Source organism: Maylandia zebra, linkage group LG15 (assembly GCF_041146795.1).
Source record: "Maylandia zebra isolate NMK-2024a linkage group LG15, Mzebra_GT3a, whole genome shotgun sequence".
Classification (NCBI taxonomy): Eukaryota; Metazoa; Chordata; class Actinopteri; order Cichliformes; family Cichlidae; genus Maylandia; species Maylandia zebra.
Window position 1 is genome coordinate 36,924,595 of NC_135181.1, and position 23,406 is coordinate 36,948,000.

General features: G+C 37.7%; 2 protein-coding genes across 6 annotated transcripts in view; one reads left to right on the forward strand and one right to left on the reverse strand.

Moving 5' to 3' along the window:
- On the forward strand, positions 1-10,828 carry tbxa2r (thromboxane A2 receptor). Of its 4 annotated transcripts, XM_004562014.5 has the most exons (4): positions 1-105; positions 4,445-5,272; positions 7,933-8,066; positions 9,142-9,456. In XM_004562014.5, the coding sequence occupies exons 2-4, from the start codon at positions 4,484-4,486 to the stop codon at positions 9,317-9,319; spliced, it is 1,101 nt and encodes a 366-aa protein (XP_004562071.1). In that variant the 5' UTR covers positions 1-105; positions 4,445-4,483; the 3' UTR covers positions 9,320-9,456. The 4 variants fall into 4 exon arrangements, with proteins under 4 accessions (XP_004562071.1, XP_004562068.1, XP_004562070.1 ...); XM_004562011.5 differs by lacking the exon at positions 7,933-8,066 and having other exon boundaries at positions 9,142-10,828; XM_004562013.5 differs by lacking the exon at positions 7,933-8,066 and having other exon boundaries at positions 10-100; positions 9,142-10,828.
- gipc3 (GIPC PDZ domain containing family, member 3) overlaps positions 10,822-23,406 on the reverse strand; it is an 18,355-nt gene continuing 5,770 nt past the window's right edge. Inside the window, exons 4-6 of one of the 2 annotated variants that reach the window (XM_076874375.1) lie at positions 16,976-17,085; positions 16,049-16,127; positions 10,822-12,269 (exon numbers count right to left, since the gene is read on the reverse strand). In XM_076874375.1, coding sequence (XP_076730490.1) covers positions 12,118-12,269; positions 16,049-16,127; positions 16,976-17,085 — 341 coding nt within the window. In that variant the 3' untranslated portion in view covers positions 10,822-12,117. Of the gene's footprint in view, positions 12,270-16,048; positions 16,131-16,975; positions 17,086-23,406 lie in introns of both variants that reach the window. The other variant, XM_014413703.3, reaches the window with a different exon arrangement.

Sequence of the window (23,406 nt, forward strand, 5' to 3'; positions counted from 1 at the left end):
AGTAGGAAGAGTAGAGGAGAGGACATAGCTGGGGGAAGGGAGTAAAGATGAGCCAGGGTTGCTACTAAAGGTCTTTTTGTCATCAAGCTGAACTTGTGATGTAAGGTATCTATCCCATGTCTTCTAGTTGTTATAATTTGCATAATTTTTGATCTTTTAAGAGAGATGTTAACGATGGAGAAGTAAAAACTTTACAACTGCAAGACAAATGATCCTTGAAAACAATTCTGTGAAGTCTTCTTTAATACTCAGTGATTTGTAAGTGCTAAGCTTTTTTTCTTATATTACTGCATATGCGCAAACTACACAGGTCTAGAGATTTTTTTTATATACTTTTATCATTTGTATTGTATGTTATGGTATATCATAAGGACAGTTAATTAATGATTCTTATTCATCTTCTTTAAACCAGCAAAACCTTGTGGGTTAATATTGTTTTGCATGCATTCACCATTCTCAACATTTCAGGATAAGTGGAAAACTCATGAATGCATTTCTGTGGTTTTGCATTAGGCCCATTGGTAAAGCATTTTTACTGCCATAGTGGAACAGTATTTAGTATGACATATTGATCTTGGATTCTAACAGGCACTTTTGGCTAATTGTTCTTTAAAAAGGTTTTGTAGATCATACGAGAGCAGGTTCATCATATAGCACTTCCTAAGGACGTGAAGGATTTCATTACCTTTTGTAAACTGTGCAATGACTTGTCTCAGTTTCTGTATCTTCAGTTTTCTGTGGCAAAAACATATTGCCACAGTTTTTTTGGGTTCTACAGTTCTTAATATGTATCCACTCTATTAACGAGATTAAACGAATATTATAAAATTCTGATGTAGTAAAGGAAAAGGGCTCATATCTTAGTTTCATGGCTGATTTATAATGGTTTCCACCACTCGCACAAACATCAAAGCAACATCAAAATATTCATCTGAGTTGTTTTTGATGATTGAGCAAATAATTGGTGTACCGAACCTGATTTCATGATCTCCTTTTAGGCAGTGGCATTTTCAGCACTAGGCATTAAGTTCTTCTAAACTAGTTTGAAGGATAAATTTGATGCTTTACAAGATTACTGCATGAAAGCAGGCTAAAAACAGACACCTGTTTGGTGTTTTAGTGGTTCAGTTGTTTTCATTCCTAACGAGCTACCAGTCTGTGCCCAGTTGACGTGTGAAACAATACAGGTCGTCTATGCCCACTTGGCCAAAGTTTAGACAATTTGGATTGTTTTATTGTTTCACTTCAATACAGAAGCACTTAGCCTAATTCTTCAAGTTACTAAAGTTGTCTTCCTGCCTGTTAAAAGTTCTGTGCATTCCACTCTGCATTGTTATGATTTCAAATGTAGAAGCAAATCAATAGACTACAGGAAAAAGAATGGACAAGTGGAAGAAAATTCCCTATGGGGGGAAATCCAGCAGTCAGATTTTAGTTTGCACAATTTCTAGTCATTGAAATTAGAAGTGGCAAGACAATGATCATTCGCTGCTGCCAATAATACACAACTGTCTGAGACAGCTTTTAGTTTTATTCTGCTGCATTTTAGTGTCAGTACATATTAATAACAGCATCAGAAGCTTTTCACTTTTAAAAACCTGTATAATTCTCCGTTTTGTCCTTTATTGTCTTTATTTGTCTTTTTCTGTTGCATTTCTGTATATCCTCCTCCCATGATGTGTCTTCTTAAAAGCTACTGCACAAGTATAACACCAAACAGTGAAATAGTGAAACAAACAAAATTCTGATGGTGATAGAAATTTTTACTGGATTCACTGATGTGTTTTGTAAATAGTGCCAAAGACAATCCAAAGTACAAATGCAACTAAGCAAAGTATAGAACATATAAAACACATCAAAGACTTGAACTGAGAAAATCTACAAGTTCTTAGAAAAGTATTGGCTCATTTTGATTTTGATGGCAGCAACGCACCTCCAAGAAGATGGGACTGGGCCATGTTTACCACTGTTTGGCATTCTTTTAAGAACAGTCCATAAACATCTGAAAACTGAGGGGACCGGGTGCTGGACTTTTGGGAGAGGAATGTTATCTCATTCTTGTCTGATGTATTATTGTGGCTGCTCAATAGTCTTGGGACTACTTGAGCATTTTTTCTGTCTTGATGCTCCAAATGATTTCAGTTGGTGAGAGATCTGGGCTACAGGAGGCCTATTTAAGCGCCCAGACTCTTCTGATATGAAGTGAATAAAAGTCTTTCATTGCTGAAGGTGCCTTTCCAGATCAGTAATCTGTCAGTTCATGGGCACTAATTCACCCCCAGGCTTTTGAACTACTCTTTCTTCTTATGTCCGGAGAAATCGCTGGCCATGTTTACAAAAAAGAATTTCAAATTTCAAATAATCTGACAACAGAACAGTTTAGTACATTTTAAATTACCTTTGACCCTTGAACATTTCTCTATCATCTTCAAACATGGGTTCTTTTTTGCACGACAGAGCTTTAGCCTGCATTTGTGGACATGCAACATGGCAACATGACATGACAAAAAAAAGTCTTTGCAATATTATGTTGAGCAACAATATTCTGAAGTTGCTCCATACTTGCTTCTTTTCTTTTGTCTTCTTTTTTTTTGCAGATTGGTGAACCTCTGCCTCTCTAAAATGTGGGTTTTTTTTATAGCCATTCGTGTTACTGATCTGTTGCCAGTAACCTAATTAGCTGCAAAACATTCCTTTGGCTGTTCTTTTTTTAGGTCCACTTACTTTTCCGACTTTTTGTTCTTCCCATCCCAACTTCTTTTGAGACATGTTGCTGCCATTAGATTCAAAATCAGCTCATATTTTTCCCTAAAGTTTTAAATGTTCTCAGTTTAAATATTTGGTATGTTTTAGGTTTGCTATTTGCTATAAAATATTGGTATACTAGATTTGCAAATCTTTGGATTCTGTTTTTATTTACATTTTACAACTTCCCAATTTTGGGGGTGTTTGTAAGTAAGGTAACAACACATTACTGAACAGGCATAATTTTATAGAGTATAGTACAGGCATATGTTTCTCATTGAAGTCTTTCTCTTAGATCATACTGCATAGGTTTTTGTATATAAATTTGTTTCTTAAAGCAATAACCTACAGTTGCTGTAGTTTCTTTAGTTAACACAGGATGAAATCAGTATCTTGGTGATGTGCTGTGAAACAAATATTTAGATTAATGAAAGCTATGGATATTTGTTTCCATATTACCATCCTCAGACTTCTTTTTTTTTTACTGGGGAAAGAATACCAAGAGCTGATTATGTCTGATTCTATGTTTATTTCCTTTTAGTGCCACCAAACTGAACTTCCTGGCAGGATATGCCAGCTCTCCCACTCTGTCTATTTCGGTCTCTCTGTCACTCATTCCATCTCTGCCCCATACTGTCACTGTCTGCATGCGTTTGTGTGGGTGCTGTGTACATCTGCGTCTGAGCTGTTACTTTGCATTCTAAAGGTTTATTTTCATAGTTTAGGCAATCAGTGTTGTCGACACTAAAAATATTGGATCCCCTGATATCTGGCAACAATGATTTTACCTCCAGATAAAGGGTTTTTAATAATTCAGACGCACTGTCAGCTTTCTTTGCTATGTGTTTAATCGTCCATAGAACTGTTCATTGCATTTTCAGCCTCTGTTGTAGCAATACAATACTGATGTCATAACAACCAATGAAATGATGAAAAATTATAAAAACAAAGAAATGATCGTTAACCAGAAGTGGTTTTTTAAACCACTGACTGTTGAACTACTGTGACACCTCAATGTGTTTTGCTTTTTTGCATGATAAGATAGGCTTCAGCCATTAAAGGTGCTCTAATTAGAAATATGATGTGTTGCAGTATGCTCGATGTAAATAAAGAGTTGGGAATGTGCCATTTAGAACTGTGTTAGAGTAAACACATTTTTTATCTTGGACGTCACCACATCTGAAGTGCAACAACATCGGTCCACCTCTTCTGACAGATTATGTCACCTTTGCTCAGTTTGTTTATACTGTAAGAGTCGACCCAACCAGCAAAAACTCATAAAAATATACAGAGACAGTTCTTTCTCACACTATATAAACTCCTTAGAAAACTCAGGGATTTTAAGCCAAACTCTTGGTGCTATGAGGTTGTAGTGCTGCCACAGCATGCGAGAACAATAGGATTTGACTGTCTGGTGGTACAACTAAGCTAACCATGCAATACACAATGACACAAAATGTATGTACATATGTAGTAGTCAAAAAAATAAAATCCTTCTGGTAATAATTGTAGTGTCCCTGCAATGGGTATTGTGTGGCTGTCCAATTACTATTATCTTGGTGCTTGGATGAATGTATTATATTTTTTATGTAATTTTTTAACTTTCTGTTTGTTTGTTTGTTTGCTTGTTTGTTTGTTTGATTGATTGATTGATTTTTTTGTTTGTACTCTTCTAACTCGTATTGTCTTTTCATCTCAGAGTCACCTCAAGTCAACGAGTGTGTACCAGCTAGCCACGATGAATACCTCAGATGCCAACAACACTCCACAATGTTACTCCCTCAAAAGCCCTCCGTTCAATTACACACGTCCCATCAGCTCAGCATACTTCTCAACCATCTTCAGCACTTTGGGAATCACCTCAAATCTCATTGCCTTCATTGTTCTTGTCAAATCTTTCCGACGAATGCGGAATCGGTCACGGTCTTTCTTCTTAATCTTCCTGGCCGGTCTTGTAGTTACTGACTTTATGGGTCTTTTGGTCACAGGTTCCATTGTGGTCTCCTTCCATTTTACACGTTTTAATTGGCGCCAAGTAGATCCTAACTGCCACTTCTGCAACTTCATGGGTATGTCTATGGTCTTCTATGGACTGTGCCCACTGCTGCTTAGTGCCACAATGGCCATGGAGCGCTTCTGTGGCATTAACCGTCCATTTGCACGCTCCACCAACATGAGCAAGAGCCGGACAGTCTACATGGTGCTGATGGTATGGTTGGCTGCTGGCTGTATTGCTTTGCTGCCCTTAATAGGCATCGGGAGCTACCACATACAGGCTCCTGGTTCTTGGTGTTTTTTCAACATCAGTTCGAAAGGAAGTGATATGGTCTTCTCCCTGCTCTTCTCCTTCGTGGGGTTGACTTCAATCGTTGTGTCATTTTTACTGAACACAGTGAGTGTGGTGACGCTTATCAAGGTGTGCTGCGGACAGGACAGGACACAGCGGAGCCGAGACCATGAAGTCGAGATGATGGTGCAACTTATCTTGATCATGATTATTGCCTCTATCAGCTGGTGCCCCCTCCTGGTGAGTTTGTTTGTTTGTTTGGTTGGTTGCTTGTTTATTTGTTTCTTTGGTTAGTTGGTTGGTTTTGGGTAGGTTGTTGTATATAGACAAAAAGAAAGGCAAAAATGACAATTAATATAACTAATGCGTAATACACTAGTAATACAGAACCGAATTTAGCAATTTCACTCTTAAATAGCATAAATAACAGTAAGCAATAAGTCATGACACAGACAGCCCCAATTTTCATCTTTTGTGTCACACCAGTTACTTTATTGCCTAATAACCTACATGAACACAAATTATTAATGGCTAAATATTTTTTTTGTATTGTTTGTTGTTGATTTTTTTTTTTGTTTTTAATCTTGATTTTTAATTTTAGTATAAAACACAAAGGATTTTATGCTATAATTTAAAAAAAACTGAATTTGTTTCGTATTGCGTAAATAAACAAAAACTATTTTGAAAACAGGAAAACAAGGACATTTTCTGTTATTAAACTGATTACTAAGAATTATTTAAAAAAAATATTATTATTATTTTAAACTTTCTTACTTCTTAGAAACAGGTGAGAGATCCAGTTCCGTACCTCAGTTCAGTTGAGGTGAAGCCTAGCACACAGCTACCCACTACAGCTACCTACGTCAGCACCCAACTGTCAGTCACATGCAAAATTATACATTTTTTAGCCATGATAACATTTAAATTGGTGAGTTAAAAACATGTAAAGCTAGGCACTTAGCACTTCTCTTATTTATTTGTTTATCTATTCAAACAGCATGAGGAATTATATCATTTTTCCAGTCTATAACATTAATAGTTAGTAAACCTCATGTTCTGGAACAGCAAACTATGTAAAAATATAACTGATGATAATTAAAGTCACATTAATGCTGCTGTTTTCTTGTTCACAATGTACACTGTAATTCCTCATATAATGGGGTGTAATTTTCTATTTTTATTTAAGGTACTATATTGTTCTGTTAATAAAAAAAAATACTTTTTGTATCTTTTTCAATTATATAGCACTCTATAGCACTTTTACTGGACAATAACATTCAATTAGTCTACAAATAATAATTAATGAGCAATGTCATTTCCATGCTTGGAAATGACACTGGAAATGACTAGTCAGTCGGCTAATTCCTGTTTTATTCTACAACACCAGAGAAGAGGTGAGGGAGTCAGAGAGAGAGCCGGAAAGAAAGAGATAACACTTTCAGGTAGAGCAATTCAGTGTCAAGCACATGTAGCCAAGGAGATTTCCAGACAAGCAGAAATGGAGATCAGACTGAAGGGCCAGACAAATTATTTATGAATCTAACATCTGATTCTTTGACTAATTTATGTAAGCTTTCTGTTATAGGAAGAGTTGTTACATAACACTGTGTGTACATTTGAACAAATACTAGTACACCCCTGTCTCTTCATATTAACTTTCTATAAAGTAGCTGTCTTTGGTCAAGAAATGTTTTATTTGTAGCAGCTTTTTCAAATCTAATCCTCATATGAAAGAAACAATTTATCTGATGACCCAGAGAGTGAACTGATGTGATGTTGCAGGATAAATGGAGCACTCTGGTCTTGTACAACAGTCACTGCCCTCCACAGAAACATCTGGCCCTTTTTCAACCAGTGTAACAGTGTGTTGAACTCCATAATTGCAGTCTGGTCTATTTGTGTGTTGTGTGATCATAAGACCAATGGAAGATTTCACTGCCTTCTCTTGTAGACAGAAGGAGAAGATCTCTCTTGTTTTTACCTTCTTTTAGGCTAGGTTTGTGTTTCTTGACAATAAATTTTCTATTTTTTCATGATCAAAGAAATACTCAGAATATATATATAAAAAACAAAAGTAGCCTGACGGGCTAAACATTTATAAAGACTGTTCACTAAACATTAATCATGAGGTTGTGATAGGAAATTAATATCTTCAAGATACTGCAAGGTGACACACTTACTTTTACTGTGTCCACCTGCTGTTGTGTGGAAAATGGTTTTCATATGTTTGAAAGCACCGCGCCATGACCTTAACTATCTAGTTTTTTGTTACCAGCGCTTCTTTTAAAATGTTTGAACCTTAATGAGGCATCACAAGGTCCTAAGCTCCTTTTCTCTGCTCCTCTGTGTATGCTTCAATTCTTCTTAGTGATGCAGCCTATTTACTAGCTGATCTGAAAACCGTCTGTACTTACACTGGATCAAAGAGCCCCTTAATACCCCACTTGAGATGACATATTTCAACTCAAGAGTGAAGCAGAGCCTTTAAAGGAAAACATCTAGTACAATGTCAAACAGCACTGAAAAAGTCCAGAAAGTTCCAGTGTGGCAACCAAGACTCAAAATAAAACCCAGACCTTCTATGGGAGGTGTTATTTATAGATACTGATGAGATGCTGATGCATTTTTAATTTGTATAAAAATTAGACAATTTCAGTTACGTTCAGCCTATCTTGCATTATCTACCTATCATTTTTATACTTCTAATAGGAATCACTTATTGCATAATTCAGTTCTTTACACTTTTGCTTTCCTATGTATAGTTAAAAAAAATAAATCAACTACTTCATTTTTTTAACTGAGTTTGCCAGAGAACAAAATAATAAGGACTAAAGTCCCTGAGTGGAGCACACATTTTTCTGCAGTCTGGTCTAACATTAGTTGTGTGATACCTTGTACAGATATACATTTTGGTGTGCATGAAGACTTCTGAAGTTCCTGATGCTAATGTGGTTTTGTTCGGCATACGAATGGCCACCTGCAATCAGATTTTAGACCCATGGATTTACATCATGTTTCAAGTGTCCCCACTAAGGCGAGTAAAACGTGAAACGAAAATCTAACTCTGCTCATCTGCCATCACCGCTCACCCCCATGGCACTGTATTTTTGCCAATTAGTTGGTCACGTGCCCTAAACATCTCCAAATGATAGATTTGTACTCATCAGTCCACTTCACGCACTGCCGCTTCCAAACCAATACTTATATGCTCAAAGTTTCGTTCCATTCTTTCTCCAGTTAATAGCCATTAAACTTTTCATCATGCTTGTTTTTTGGCCTTGCACGTTCTTTAATTTGGAAAAATTAACACACGTATGTTCTGTCATCAGAAACATGGTAGCTTTTCGTTTTGCAGATTTTCGTTTCATTTAGTTTCTAATATTTTTTTTCCTTTGGAGTATAGCTGCAGAAATCCTGGAAGTACTGCGAACTGGACAAATGCAATCAAGCAGTTATCTGCAGTTGAGCCTATATGAAATTATTATTCTTAATGTCAGTTTTCTTCTTTGTTTTTGAAAATGAAAATAAGCCAATGTTAACTGGCACTCTGCAAAACATGAGCCCATGGAGTACCAATACCACTGAGAGGCATTTGCCTCACAAAAACGCTTCATCTTGCATGGTCTCTTGCATTGCTTTGATGCAAAAACTCAGGAGAACAGAACTGTGACACAAGCTAAATTTTGAAAAGAAACTATAAGCAACACTAGGCCGGTTTTTAATTCCTGCAGGAGCTTGTTAGCATGTTTTCCCCCTTCTGGAGACAGTTGGGGTAATGCTAATAATGCTGTGCCTCACATGAAATGTGGGTAATTGGGTAATGGGTAATTAGGCTATGTTACAGCAGCCACTGCCTCAGGGACACCATGACAAAATTAGCCTAGCCTTTCTTTTTAAACTAGACATAACTTATAGTGAATGCTTGTGTAGATCTGCAATATTAACCTATTTGATCTCCCTTCTCTTATTCGCTTTTTCCAATCTCTTCCTTTTGCTATTTCTTATTTCCTTTCTTTACCATCTTCTCCCCCGTCAACTGCTTCCTCCTTCATGCTTCTCTTTACTTCTGCTTTTCTCTGTCTGTCCCTATATTATTCCTCCACATCCAGGTCTTTATTGCTCAAACAGTGTTCTCCAGCGATCCTCTCTGGGTCAGGAAACTGCTGCTGTACCTCCGCTTTGCCACTTGCAACCAGATCCTCGACCCATGGGTTTATATCCTGTTCCGGAGGGCAGTCTTTAAGAGAGTCTACCCCCGCTTTGACTGGTCCCGGAGCTCAATCATGACTTTGTACCCATATTTTCAAGAGACTGCACGCAGATTCACACGATCTTCATTAGGGGGCAACCTGGGCTCAGATGAAACAGGAGAAACAACAAAGTCAAATGTCACTTCTCCGTCTACCTTAAAGTCACCTGACTAAGGCTCATGGTACAGTGTGTGTTTGTTTCTCTGATCAGAAATGAGTGATCACAGGGATCAGACATATACTCTCAGCTCCATACATCGCACTGAAGTTAACTATATGCACTGCTACCTAGATACTCCTGCATTAAGTTAACCGTATTTAATGTACCATTAAATAGGATAAATTATCTTGTTTTCTCTTTGTTTGATGCATGCTTAGACCTGATGTTGTGCTAACCATTTTAGGAGGAAACCCACAGGCAGCCTAGTCCCATGAACCTGAAATATAGAAACTGTACTATTGTAGAAGTGCCTATTGTTAACAAGAAATATCATATTATACTATATTCACATACATTTGCTAATAGTTACTCTGACTGAACATGTCACAAACTCTGAAAACCTATAAAAGATTGAAAAATGTTAAACGATCCGTTTCTTGCATTTAACTTCATTGTTTTTTTACTGAGTGAGATATTCTGTTTCAAGGTTGTCTGTTACATATGGGCTGAAGGATGTTTACAAGACGAAAAAAGATGGATTATTACAAATATCAAAAGTCTTGACCCACCTTTCATTCCTGTATATTTATCTAGAATATGTGCAGTGAAAACAGTGTGTTAGCAATTCCAATGTGTTTGAACGTTAGTATTGGGAAAATGTGAAGAAATGAGGGATCAAAAGATGGTAACTTCATTATAAGTTGAAAATTTTACTGATAACTGGTATGTCGTTCTCATGATCTCCAGAAATCATCTCTTTATTGTCCCTAACAAATACTGGCATGTAGTCACTTAGATATAAATTTGTTTTATTTTGGTATACCATCCATTAAAATGCACAAGTGCTGCTCAACTGAATGGAAGGTGTTAATTAAAAATGATGTATTGTGCCAAAGTATGGTTAAGTGTAAGTGGGAGTAAGTATGAAAATGCATGTGTGAAGATTTATAATTTGAATGAACTCACCCTTTAAAAAGCAGGACTCAGTTAGTGGAGGAATTACAGTGCATCCTAAACATCTAGATAAACTACAATTAGATAACCTAAACAAGTACACTGTCTAGAGTTTAAATTTGGAGAACGTTATTGTATTTTATTTTGATTGTTATAAAATCTTCTGCCTCTTTGAGATCTCAAGGCTAAGCTTTAAAGTTGATGTGGACTGAGAATATTTTTTGTGAAGAGAGCAATTTTTACACTCATCATGCACATAAAGTAATGCACACTGTAATGTCAATCAACTCAACCAGTCTTCCACAACAGTTTTTTTTTTATCCCATAAAAGTTCTCCCATGACAGTGAGGAGTAAATGTTGATTGTTCACGTAAATAAAGGCTCAATAAAACAGAAATATTTGTTGCTGTTAAATATTTAACCATTTTACTTCCCATACAGAAATGCAGTCAAGTAGCAACACAAAGAAGAGTACTGATATTGCTCAAACCATGTAATAGGTCAAACCATTTAAATTTAGCCATTCGGTTTTTTACTTATGTATGCAAAATGGTAAGGCAGAAAAAAATATGCCACTCCAGTGTTAAGTTAATGCTTCCTTTTTTTTACTGGATATACTAACCAATGCAGAAACACAAAGCGAGATCTACACACTGAAACTAAGAGCAGTGATAATGAAATGCTGCAACAAACTGCTATAGTATATTTGCTCTCTCTCTTTTTTTAAACAGACTGAAGGCTCCCTCAGTGAAACATGGTACAATGTTAATGAATATGTAACATTTTCCTTTTCTCAACAACCACAAGAAATTCTTTCCATTTTTTAAGGAAAACTAAGAGTAAGAGTTTACATACAAGCACAAGAATCCACCAAAATATTTTTTTGATTTCTTTTTGACTGTGGGTGCTTATGGTTCGAATATGGAGTTTGACAGCAGTTTCCACATGTGGGAATCTACAGGTATTGCAGAGCAGGAACATTTAGATTGCTCCCCTGGTATTCAGTTTTTAGATGACAGCTTTGATTATTTTTTATTTTATTTTATTTTACTTTTTTTTGTAAGTTCAAGTCAGGTCAGTCACCTACTGCAAGACTGAGAATATTTAAAGCTGCAATGCCTTTTTCTGGAACACTTGGTAAAATCCAAAACACACATTTTTATTTACCTTATATTAGTTGTTATTAACTGAGAGAAAGATTGAATGTCCTGTAAATGTTTCTTTCCTGTTTTCGCAGCAATTCCTTTCAAAGTGAAACAGACTTACTGGTGCTAACTGCTTTTTCTGGATTCCTCAGCTGATTCCAACTCTTGCAGTTTCATAACATACCGTTGCACCCTGGTGGCAGACGTCAAGACCTCTATTAAATGCATCTCTTTTTAATTAAACATTCAATCACAGCTTTCTAATGATGATGAATTAGTAATTTCTGATTATTCATTTAGCCAAATGCATTAAAAACTACTCTGCAGATTACTGTGCATTGTATTTCTTGTAAAGATTTGACAGTCCAGTTTAGTAGAACATTAAGAATCTGTTATGCACAAATTAGCAACATTCCATTTCTCAAACAATATCACAGTGCGGCCATGATTGCAAGTGATTCAAAATGAATATAGGGACTGGAAGGCAATATTTACGCACTTCTACGTTTTACCTTTTTGCAGCTTGATATACCAGAGAACAGAGCTCTTCTTCTCTCATATGTGTACAACAAACATCTAGATTCTGCCATTTTTGACATCTCCAATAGCTCCCCATACATCAAACAAAAAAACATCAGGGAATGCAAAATCCCCCAGAACTGAATCCAGTGCCTCGGCAAAGTCATCGGGGTTCTTCTTGTCTTTGCCCGCTTCCACAATGGTGGTTGCTGCAGAGAAAATGGGACACAGGAATGTACATATATAATTTACTAATTCTTATCTACAGTTATTCTGGTGTAACCTTGTAATCTTTAAGCCGTGGGGCACCAAGTAAAAAAAACAAAATGTGCAAGCATTTTTCTCAAGAAACACTCAGACTGCAATTCTGTTTAATTTTACAAAAGCAGACAGTAACACGGGTATTGGCTTGTCTCTGGAATGATGTGTATTCATGAATGTTGATGTGTGTTGAAATATCATCCCTTTTTTAATGCAGGTTTTCTCAAAAAAAGAAAAGAAAAAGAAACTAAACATATTTTTTTAGGAGGAGATCCAAGCAAACAACAGGGCGAAGAGCAGGGTAAGAAATCATTGCCCTATTTTAGATGAGGTTCATGCAACATCAGGCCACTGGCTTTGAGAGTCTGGGAAAGGGCAATTTCCTATCACTCTCAACTTCTCAACGCAATTCTTGCTCATTATTCATCCTTGTGCAGTTCTTGTGATATTTAGTAAGGATGAAAGCAAGTGATGTTGCCAATTTCTACCATTATTAACCCTGACTAAATAAAAAGGTCCACTTAATGTTTTTCTTTTCAGGAGCTTTTAGCCTTTATGGCCATCTCTAGCTCTAGGTTGCTCAGCTGAGCATGAAATGACAAGTATTAACTCTCCCTGACAACTGAGCAAAGTCCTTCAGCTGAGAACATGTGCACATCTAGACAAGATATTTTTGTCATTTTTCTTCTCCTCCATAAAAGCACCAAATTCTAAATCCTTCAAAATTGTGTCAAATTAAACAATAAATATGGTTAAACATTGTTTACATTGAGTTACTGGGAAGAGTAAAAACAAACTCCTGATGGCTTGTTCCTTTATGTTTCTACATTTGTCAGGGACTCGATCCTTCCCTGCCCATGCCCCATTAATACAGGGCTAGATACAGGGCTAGAGGCCAGTTAGCAACCATCCATTCATTAAGGAAAACTGTGTATTCCCTGACCGGTTATGAGTGGTTGCTAGGAGTTGCTAACAATCATTGTGAAATTAATTGTAAATTTCCCATTCACACAGACCTATTGACCGGTCAGTGACCCCTTGGTTGCTAAATAAAACTGTATACAGGGTGTACAGAATTATTAGGCAAATGAGTATTTTGTCCACATCATCCTCTTCATGCATGTTGTCTTACTCCAAGCTGTATAGGCTCGAAAGCCTACTACCAATTAAGCATATTAGGTGATGTGCATCTCTGTAATGAGAAGGGGTGTGGTCTAATGACATCAACACCCTATATCAGGTGTGCATAATTATTAGGCAACGTCCTTTCCTTTGGCAAAATGGGTCAAAAGAAGGACTTGACAGGCTCAGAAAAGTCAAAAATAGTGAGATATCTTGCAGAGGGATGCAGCAGTCTCAAAATTGCAAAGCTTCTGAAGCGTGATCATCGAACAATCAAGCGTTTCATTCAAAATAGTCAACAGGGTCGCAAGAAGCGTGTGGAAAAACCAAGGCGCAAAATAACTGCCCATGAACTGAGAAAAGTCAAGCGTGCAGCTGCCACGATGCCACTTGCCACCAGTTTGGCCATATTTCAGAGCTGCAACATCACTGGAGTGCCCAAAAGCACAAGGTGTGCAATATTCAGAGACATGGCCAAGGTAAGAAAGGCTGAAAGACGACCACCACTGAACAAGACACACAAGCTGAAACGTCAAGACTGGGCCAAGAAATATCTCAAGACTGATTTTTCTAAGGTTTTAAGGACTGATGAAATGAGAGTGAGTCTTGATGGGCCAGATGGATGGGCCCGTGGCTGGATTGGTAAAGGGCAGAGAGCTCCAGTCCCACTCAGACGCCAGCAAGGTGGAGGTGGAGTACTGGTTTGGGCTGGTATCATCAAAGATGAGCTTGTGGGGCCTTTTCGGGTTGAGGATGGAGTCAAGCTCAACTCCCAGTCCTACTGCCAGTTTCTGGAAGACACCTTCTTCAAGCAGTGGTACAGGAAGAAGTCTGCATCCTTCAAGAAAAACATGATTTTCATGCAGGACAATGCTCCATCACACGCGTCCAAGTACTCCACAGCGTGGCTGGCAAGAAAGGGTATAAAAGAAGAAAAACTAATGACATGGCCTCCTTGTTCACCTGATCTGAACCCCATTGAGAACCTGTGGTCCATCATCAAATGTGAGATTTACAAGGAGGAAAAACAGTACACCTCTCTGAACAGTGTCTGGGAGGCTGTGGTTGCTGCTGCACGCAATGTTGATGGTGAACAGATCAAAACACTGGCAGAATCCATGGATGGCAGGCTTTTGAGTGTCCTTGCAAAGAAAGGTGGCTATATTGGTCGCTGATTTGTTTTTGTTTTGTTTTTGAATGTCAGAAATGTATATTTGTGAATGTGGAGATGTTATATTGGTGTCACTGGTGAAAATAAATAATTGAAATGGGTATATATTTGTTTTTTGTTAAGTTGCCTAATAATTATGCACAGTAATAGTCACCTGCACACACAGATATCCCCCTAAAATAGCTAAAACTAAAAACAAACTAAAAACTACTTCCAAAAACATTCAGCTTTGATATTAATGAGTTTTTTGGGTTCATTGAGAACATGGTTGTTGTTCAATAATAAAATTATTCCTCAAAAATACAACTTGCCTAATAATTCTGCACTCCCTGTAGTCCACAACTGGTTGCCAAGTGGTTGCTGGCAGTCTCATGGTCCAGCATCAAAAACTTTACCTGTGGCTACTTTTGTTTCCAGCACATTTGCATGGAAGATGCTGACTTGTCTGCTAACTAGTCAACAAGTAGTGATCAGAAGGATTCATACTGGAAACAGAGACTATCATATAACTGGGGGAGTGGATGCACGGACAGGGACAGGAGCAGGATTGACAAACTGGTGCGGAGGTCTAGCTCCGTGCTGGGATGTCCCCTGGAGTGTGGAGGTGGTTGGCGAGAGGAGGATGTTAGTAAAGCTGACATCCATCGTGAACAACCCACATCACCCACTGCATGAGTATGTGAGTGGGCTGAGCAGCTCCTTTAGTCAGAGACTGAAACACCCTCGCTGCAGGAAGGAGCGCTTTCGCAGATCATTCATCCCAACAGCAGTTAGACTCTAATACTCCTCAATCACAATGTCATAAGTCACTGGACACTGTGAACATCCACGGTCACCGGTGTGTATGGACGTGCAGGTATATATGTATGTATATGTATACATATGTATATTTAGTGTGTACATGTGTGTGTGTATATGTCTATACATAGGAATAATAGTGGTACAATAGTTATGTCAAGCTATATAGTTTATGTCTTGCATATTTCCAACCATATCCATAATCACATACTGTGTATGCTACCATTGTATGTAGTGTATTATCTTACTTTTTTCATTGATTGTACTTATTTGTATTTTTGTATTTCCTTCTGATATCTGTACCTGAGCTGAGGTGGCGCAAAAATTTCCCCATCGTGGGATCAATAAGGTCTTATCTTATCTTATCTTATCTTATCTTATCAAAGTAAAAGTCACTCCCTTTGAAATGTGTTGGTTTCACCAGTAAGACAAAAGTTGCATGGTTCCAATTTGCATCATATTTTCCCAAGTCTAATTACTAATAGGAGTGATCAGAACAGTGTGATGCAGAAGCCTCTTTGCATCAGATTTCACCAAATAATGCTGAACAGAAACCCCTTGCTAGCAGCTCTTTCCTATCAACTAGTGAAGATTACATTTATTTTAAGGACAAAAATGTTAATTGGCAAGTCTTACCCAGCTCCAAGTCTCTGATGCCCATGTAGCTCTCCAACAGGTCATCCACTTTTTTGGTGGCTCGTTCTTCAAATTCATTCTGCTGGCATAAAACATATGAACAAAAGTGTGCAATACTATGATAAACATGGTGGCAGAGGATCTAAGACAGCATGGATTGCTCCTTTGTCAGGGACTTTGTTTTTAATTTACTGTTATAAAGCTATATGAGCATCTATGGATGATGAAGTCCTTAATGTTAAAAATCCATAGAGTAATTATCCTTATTATGAAATCATGTAAATATGTTTATATATTCTGTTTGATCTCATTCCAGATCAGTATCATGTAAAATATGCAGCATAAAGAAAATGATTTCCAAGATTTTTTTTTCCAACCTAATAAAGAAGACTTAATTTAAGACACTTTGATTAAATCAAACAAGAAGCACTCTGCTCACTCAAATAATCTGATCACACTCAGTCTTGTTTATTTCGTGCTCTACAGATGAAAGACATGTACGTAAGTGTAGACATGCACAACTAGTTCTCTCTTCTTTTTCTAGTCTCTTATGACTGCCACAGGGTTTATTTGATGAAAAACTGAAACTCTAAAGCCCACATATTTAAAATATTACTAAAAAGCACTAATATGGTGCTATAGCTCTGTGTCAAGTGTGTGAAAACCATGAGACATAATTAGAAAAAGGCAGTCAACAAAATGATCGGTGGTTCAACCATTAAACACTTGTGTGGGAGGAAATGATAAATTTTTTTATAAAGATCACTTCCTGTGAAAGAGTTTCGTTTGCTTGTTTGTGTGTGAGTGGAGTCAAACAGTTCAGTTACTTATTTAAAATGCTCTATATGAGCTCTGTGTGTGTGTAAACGCACACTGAGAACATCTGAAAATGTAATCAGTCATTGTCCGGCAGGACGTAAAACTCACCACTTCCTGAACTGTAGCAGAACCCTTGGACCTTAGTCGCAGGGTTTCCTTCCCATTCACCATCTTGCCCTCATTAGACTTTGGCGCTCTAGTCCTCATTCCAATCATGTCTAACCACACACGCAGAACAACAATCATTAATCAACGTCAAATGCTTATTTGGTTAGAAGTAGCATGATGTTAATTGTGTAACATTGATTTTTTTTCTTCTTGCAAACTATGAATATATTCTTCGATTTTTTTCCCAAGAGGCTGATGTGTTCCTTCCAATACATCACTGTCAACACAGTTTTTTGGAAAAGAAAGACAACTATAACGATGCTTAAAGATTTCCATTCCTTATTTGGAAGTGATATCGCATCCTGTGAAAATCTAAAAGAACTCTAGCCCACTGTGCTGGAGTCAGTCTTGTTTGTGTGATATCTTTAGCAGGTTCTTGTCTAATGTATTTCCAGTGTCACTGTTGGCTGTTGAGTTGATGAATGTGTTTGTGTTAAAAACGTTCACCCCAAATCATTTGCTAAGACCTGCATCATTATAATCTGTGCACTGTACAGTAATTGAAAAGCAACATTGCCGGCATCTGTGAATTCAAATGGATTTGTATTTTTATTTGTCTCTGCATTGCTGTGCATATCTTTAACCCTCAGTGGGGCAATTTTGAGCCCCATTTTATTTTAAACAACAACACATTCTTGATTATTCTGTGTTCATCTTACCGAAATGCTGCCCTGAACCTATGAGAGATATTCTAAAATGTTCAGATCTGATTAATGATGGTTTTCAATCATTTCATGGAAATATAAATGAAACACTAACACACATACAAAGAAAATTACATTCAAATAACCCTCGTCTGTTGATTTTTACAGAATATAGTTTGTTTGTTTTTTAATAGCAAAGTGTTGATGAACTGGGGACTCCATAACTGACAGAAAATTGGAATTAAGTCAGTGTCAGTGTGTTTTTTTATACTTTTGTTTAAAAAAAATTAAACATATTTAACCTTTACATATTGTTCAGGTCACATTTGACCCATTTTGACATTGGATAGCATTAAAAATGCAGAAAATATTTCTTTCATTTTTTTTTAGCCTGAAATTTAATGACTTTTCCTAAAGTAAGAGATTTAAGATTAAAAATATTAAAAGGTACCTGAGCTGAAACACAAGAGTTTTTCTGCAAATATTTCCAACTATGGAAAGTTGTTGGAGAAGTAGACAAATTCATGGACTTTAAATTTCCTGCCTTCCTGATTTCTTAGTCTTTTTTGTTTATTTCTCATACTTACAGTTTTTCTCAGTCGCTTTGGTGCTTTTCTCACATCACTATCAGTGTTGGTCAAGTTACTTGAAAAAAGTAGTCAGTAACTAATTACTGATTACTTCCCCCAAAAAGTAATCCCGTTACTTTACTGATTACTTATTTTCAAAGTAATTAATTACTTAGTTACTTAGTTACTTTTTTAAAACACGATTTACAACCTGAATAGGTGATAAAGCAATAGATCTTTCAGCCCAATTCTACTTTTTCTGCATAATCCATCATACAAAATGTAATCAAATGGAAAGGTCCCCTTTTAAAACTTGTTTTATTAGTTTTAACCTTTTAACTTTATGCATCAAGCAAAAATGTAATTATATGCAACATTCTCTGACTGGAAGAAATTTGTTTAATATTTAAACCTATTTTCTGCACATTCCAGCACATAATTATTTTTTTTTTTGTTACACTCACTCTTTCAAATAGATGCAAGTAAAACACAGCAGAAAATAAATAAAATCAAAGACTAGCGGTCCTGTTGCTCTATTTTCACCTGTAAAGCAGGAGCGGCGTAGACGGAGGTTTACCCTGGTGCAGGTGTGCCGCAGCAGTCAGTGGTAGAATCCGCGAGTTTCTCTGTGAATTTCCCATTACGTCGTTGCGCACTCGGTGCTTGCTTGGAAGTTTAGGGGTTTTTTTCGCTGCAAAAAGAAGTTTTCTTCCCACGCACGATGGACGCTAATGTTTTTGTCACTTTTTATGGAATTAAACTCAAAGTAAGGTCAGTACTTCCACGCTTTAAACGCTGCATGCTCATACTCTCTCCCACAGTCGATATGTGATCCATTGTTGATCTGCACACAGCTGTTGTCACGAACGTCGCACTCGCTTACGTCACTGTCATGAGAGTTCTCGCGAAAAAATCACGGTTTTAGTAACGCAGTAACGCAGCGTTCCTACGGGAAAGTAACAGTAATCTAATTACCGTTTTTGCAATAGTAATCCCTTACTTTACTCGTTACTTGAAAAAAGTAATCGGATTACAGTAACACGTTACAAGTAACGCGTTACTGCCCATCTCTGATCACTATTAACATTTGCACAGCAGTTAGTGTATTTCTCAAAACAACTAGTGCAAGCTGCAAAACCTAGTGGATAACCTGCAAAAGCAGGTCACTTGCTCAAAATCAATAATCCATTCCTCAAAAACAAGTATTCATGTCAATGAAACTGTCAGTGTCATCAAAATGAGAAGTCTTGAACCATCTTGATGAACAAGATAATCAAATGGCTTTGTCATGTTTTCATTATGACAGTGTACAGTATTCTCTCATTGTCTTCCAATGCAAAACAAAAGGTCAGAACTCGGTGACACTACCTGAAAATGCTCAAGACAGCATTATACACTTTTTGCACAGCCATGTACAATCAAATCTACAGTAGAGTTAGACATTCCTGTAGTTATGGAAGTAAGTGAGTACAAGACACTGAATACGTATGTTTCACATTTTTACTGTGTAGGATGTTTGTAATTCTACAACATTGTGCAAAAGAAAAATACTCAACAGTCGCATATTTAGAATAAACATGAGAAACACCCTTTTTGGTAGAGCTGTGCACAAATGTGAACAATATAACAGTATATATTGTAAATGAACATACGTAAATCATTCTGGCACATTCAGACGTTCCTGTCTGTCTGGCCACATATTCCCATCTACATCACAACAGATACTGCATCCATGGCTGCTAGCAGGGCCATTTGTGAATGCTGGTCACAAACCTTCCACCTCCAGGCAGACAAAAACTCCTCTATCGGATTAAGGAATGGGGAGTAGGGAGGGAGATATTCAACAGGCATTCTGTCATGTGCTGCAAACCGCTGTCTGACCAGATGTGAGTAGTGAAAAGGGACATTATCCCACACAACAACATACTTGTTGAGTTGACCTCCACCCCTCTCATTCTCAGGGACTATGGCATGAGAGAAATTGTTCAATTTCAGGGACAGGAAAAAATAATGGAAAAAAGGTATAACATTTTTTTGACAGCATTTGAAAACTAATTCACCAATTTTGAATGTAATGACTCAAGCAATGAAATAAAGACTATTGGTTTTATTTGGAACGACTATTTAGCATCCAAAAGTATAGTTTATTTTGACTGACATGACATAAGCAAATGATAATGTGGTCGATGGCAGAAAACTGTATGAAAGCAACTCAAACGTGTCCAAGAGCATTTGCAATTTGTTCAGAGGAAGGAGAAATTGCTACTATGATGTGCACAAATTACTAAATGTTGTGGAGGTTGCACTAACGGTTTTGAGATTTTGATCTTTTCATTTTTCATTTTGATCTGAGAAAAGCACCAAAGCAACTGAGAAAAACTGTAAATGTTTCAGATCGCAATCAAAATTACAAAATTGTGCTTTTAAATTATTTTACTTATTAGAAGGTAATAGGGGAAAATACCTATCCAAACTTACCTGTCCCTATGTGAAAAACAGATCACTTGAGGGTCACTACTAACACACTAAACTCAATGCTTAAATACTTCCCAGAGAAATCATTTGAGCCCATGTCTCCTGAGGTCTGCATTAAAATGCATATCTGGTTATTTCAATAATTTCTAAGAGAAAATAACAGTTCAGGGGTAAAGTCAGAGATCAGCATCAGCTATGTCATGCTAACAGTATAAACAACTGATACTCCAGAAGCAACTACTGTATGTAGCATCTTTGTCCTGCTGCGAGTCAAACATGATTGATAAATATGACACATCTTGATTGGAGCTGAACTTTATGTGACTTTTTGTCCTTGTAATACAGCAGCTCCAGCCACAGACTCTGCAAATACTGAGTAAACCTTCATGATGCACACAAAAACAAAAAACAACTTTAGCTTTAAACTCTATGTGTGTGAGTATGAGAACCAACATGTGTTACAATTTTAGGATTCGAGTATACTTTATCATCTTACTTTCAATCAAATCCATCAAAATGCCATTTGGCAGCATGTTTTCATTTTTAAATCAAGTCATTTAGTTGCCAACACACCTAGAAAGACTTGCGATTGACAGATTTACCCAGTGAGATGAGGGGGTTTGTTTCTGCTCTTGTCACTGTGATGCAGAGGGTCACACCACACTGTGACAGTTCACACACACATACAAAAGAGGTGGAGACTGAAAGCACAATGTGATATACTGGAACGTTGCCGGGTTTATTAAAGGAGCTTGATATGGGGATGCCACTCAGCTTGGGTTCTAAATTGTCATGTCCTCATTGACCATGAGAGATAGCTGCAAAACAGTAACAACATAACACGACAGCTTCAAAAGCAAACTAATCCACGTTGTAATCCATTCCAATCATAATTATGCATCTTTATTCTATGCTAGTATTTTGATGTGTATTGCATTCTCAAAATGACTGGAATATCTGTTAACAGAGATGTGACAACATGTTACGAGATACCGATCTGTTGCAGGAAGTAAGCCAGTTAACCATGGATTTGGTTTCCTGTCTGATAAGCGTGCGGTGGACAATGAGGCTCCAAACCACTCAGATTCACTTAGGAAAGGAGAGTAAGGTGTTTCCTCTATATATTGTAACGAGGATGCAATAAATCAACAACTCACCGAACTGTTGACAGGTAAACTTTTTTTCATAAAGAGATACTTCATGCTGTTAAGGACCTTTGCTGTTTGAAAGGCACAGAGATTTGATGTGTGTAGCATAGAGGCACCACAGTGCCGCTGATGTCAGCTTAAACAAGCTTGTCAGACTGTAACATGACATAAAAGCAAATACAGCACAAGGTGGCTTGTCAAATCACTATTAGCTGATGAACCTGCTAACCACTTCTTTTTATTTCCTGGCAGACATTTGAGTGAAATGTAAATAAAAGTACCTTTTGAGCTCTATAAAACAGTGAAAGCACAACATGTACATTTGGATCAAACATTTACTTTACTTAATTTCTTTGGCAGTGACTCTGCAAGAGTGTGAAAAATGAGCTGCTATGTCTTTTCTCTCTCTCCCGCCCTTCACTGTTTATCGCTGTGTTAGCATGGTTTATGTCTTCTTTTCTCCCTTCCCATCTCCAAGCCCAGACCATCCAGGCAGATGGCAGTCTGCCGTGCCGTGAGTCTGCTATCAGTTTCTCTTTATTAGAAGACATTTGCTCCTTTTTTCCATTTTTTCTCGAACGTTTTGCTGTTACTTTGCAACAGATCCCACAGAACAATTCTCACACAACAATTCAGTCCACATAACGTTGACAAGCTGACTATATATTTTTGAGACAAGGGGGTTAGGAATGTAACTCAGAAGGCTGTTCTCATGAGCGCACTGCCATCCATCCATCTATCCATTTTCTTCTGCTTATCCAAGGCCGGGTCATGGGGGCAGCAGTCTAAGCAGAGAAGCCCAGCCCTCCCTATCCCTGGCCACCTCCTCCAGCTTGTGCGGGGAACACCAAGGTTTTCTCAGGCCAGCCAAGTAATGTAATCTGTCCAGCATGTCCTGGGTGTGCCGCTGGGACCTCCTCCAGTTGGGACATGCCCAGAACACCTCACCTAGGAGGCGCCCAGGAGGCATCCTTATCAGATGCTATAACCACCTCAACTTGCTCCTTTCTGGACAAGGGTGCAACTAAGGGGAAACCAGGGGGCACTGGCCACCCCCCAAAATTTGCTGGCCCCCTAGTGGCACTCCTAGTAAGATAGTCCTATGGTGGTAATAATTTTAATAAACATGAGCACGACACAAAGGAAGACACCCCATTATGTGCTGAAACATTAACTGTTTTGGGGGTTATATTTTTAGTGGTCCCCATATTGCTACCCCTATGAAAAAATTCTGGAAGCACCCCTGACTCTCAACCCCTCCCGAATGACCAAACTCCCCACCAAATCTCTAAGGGACAGGCCACCCAGTTCATTTCCACCACTTGTATCCGCGATCTTGTTCTTTCAGTCACTACCCAAACTCATGACCTTAGGTGAGGGTACAGACGTAGATTGACCGGTAAATCAAGAGTTTCGCTTTTATGCTCTGTTTTCTTTTCACCAACAGACTGGCACAGCATCCATCACTGCAGCTGCAGCACCAGTTTGTCTGTTGCTTGTCTATCTTGTCTATCTCCTCCTCCCCGCTCCCCTCA

What these genes read in the sequence shown, in the direction of transcription:
- tbxa2r (XM_004562011.5), top strand. Translation starts at nt 4,484, where the DNA reads ATGAATACCTCAGATGCCAACAACACTCCACAATGTTACTCCCTCAAA. An exon ending in TCAGCTGGTGCCCCCTCCTG is followed by an intron (nt 5,273 to 9,141) that starts GTGAGTTTGTTT and finishes CTCCACATCCAG; the next exon opens with GTCTTTATTGCTCAAACAGT.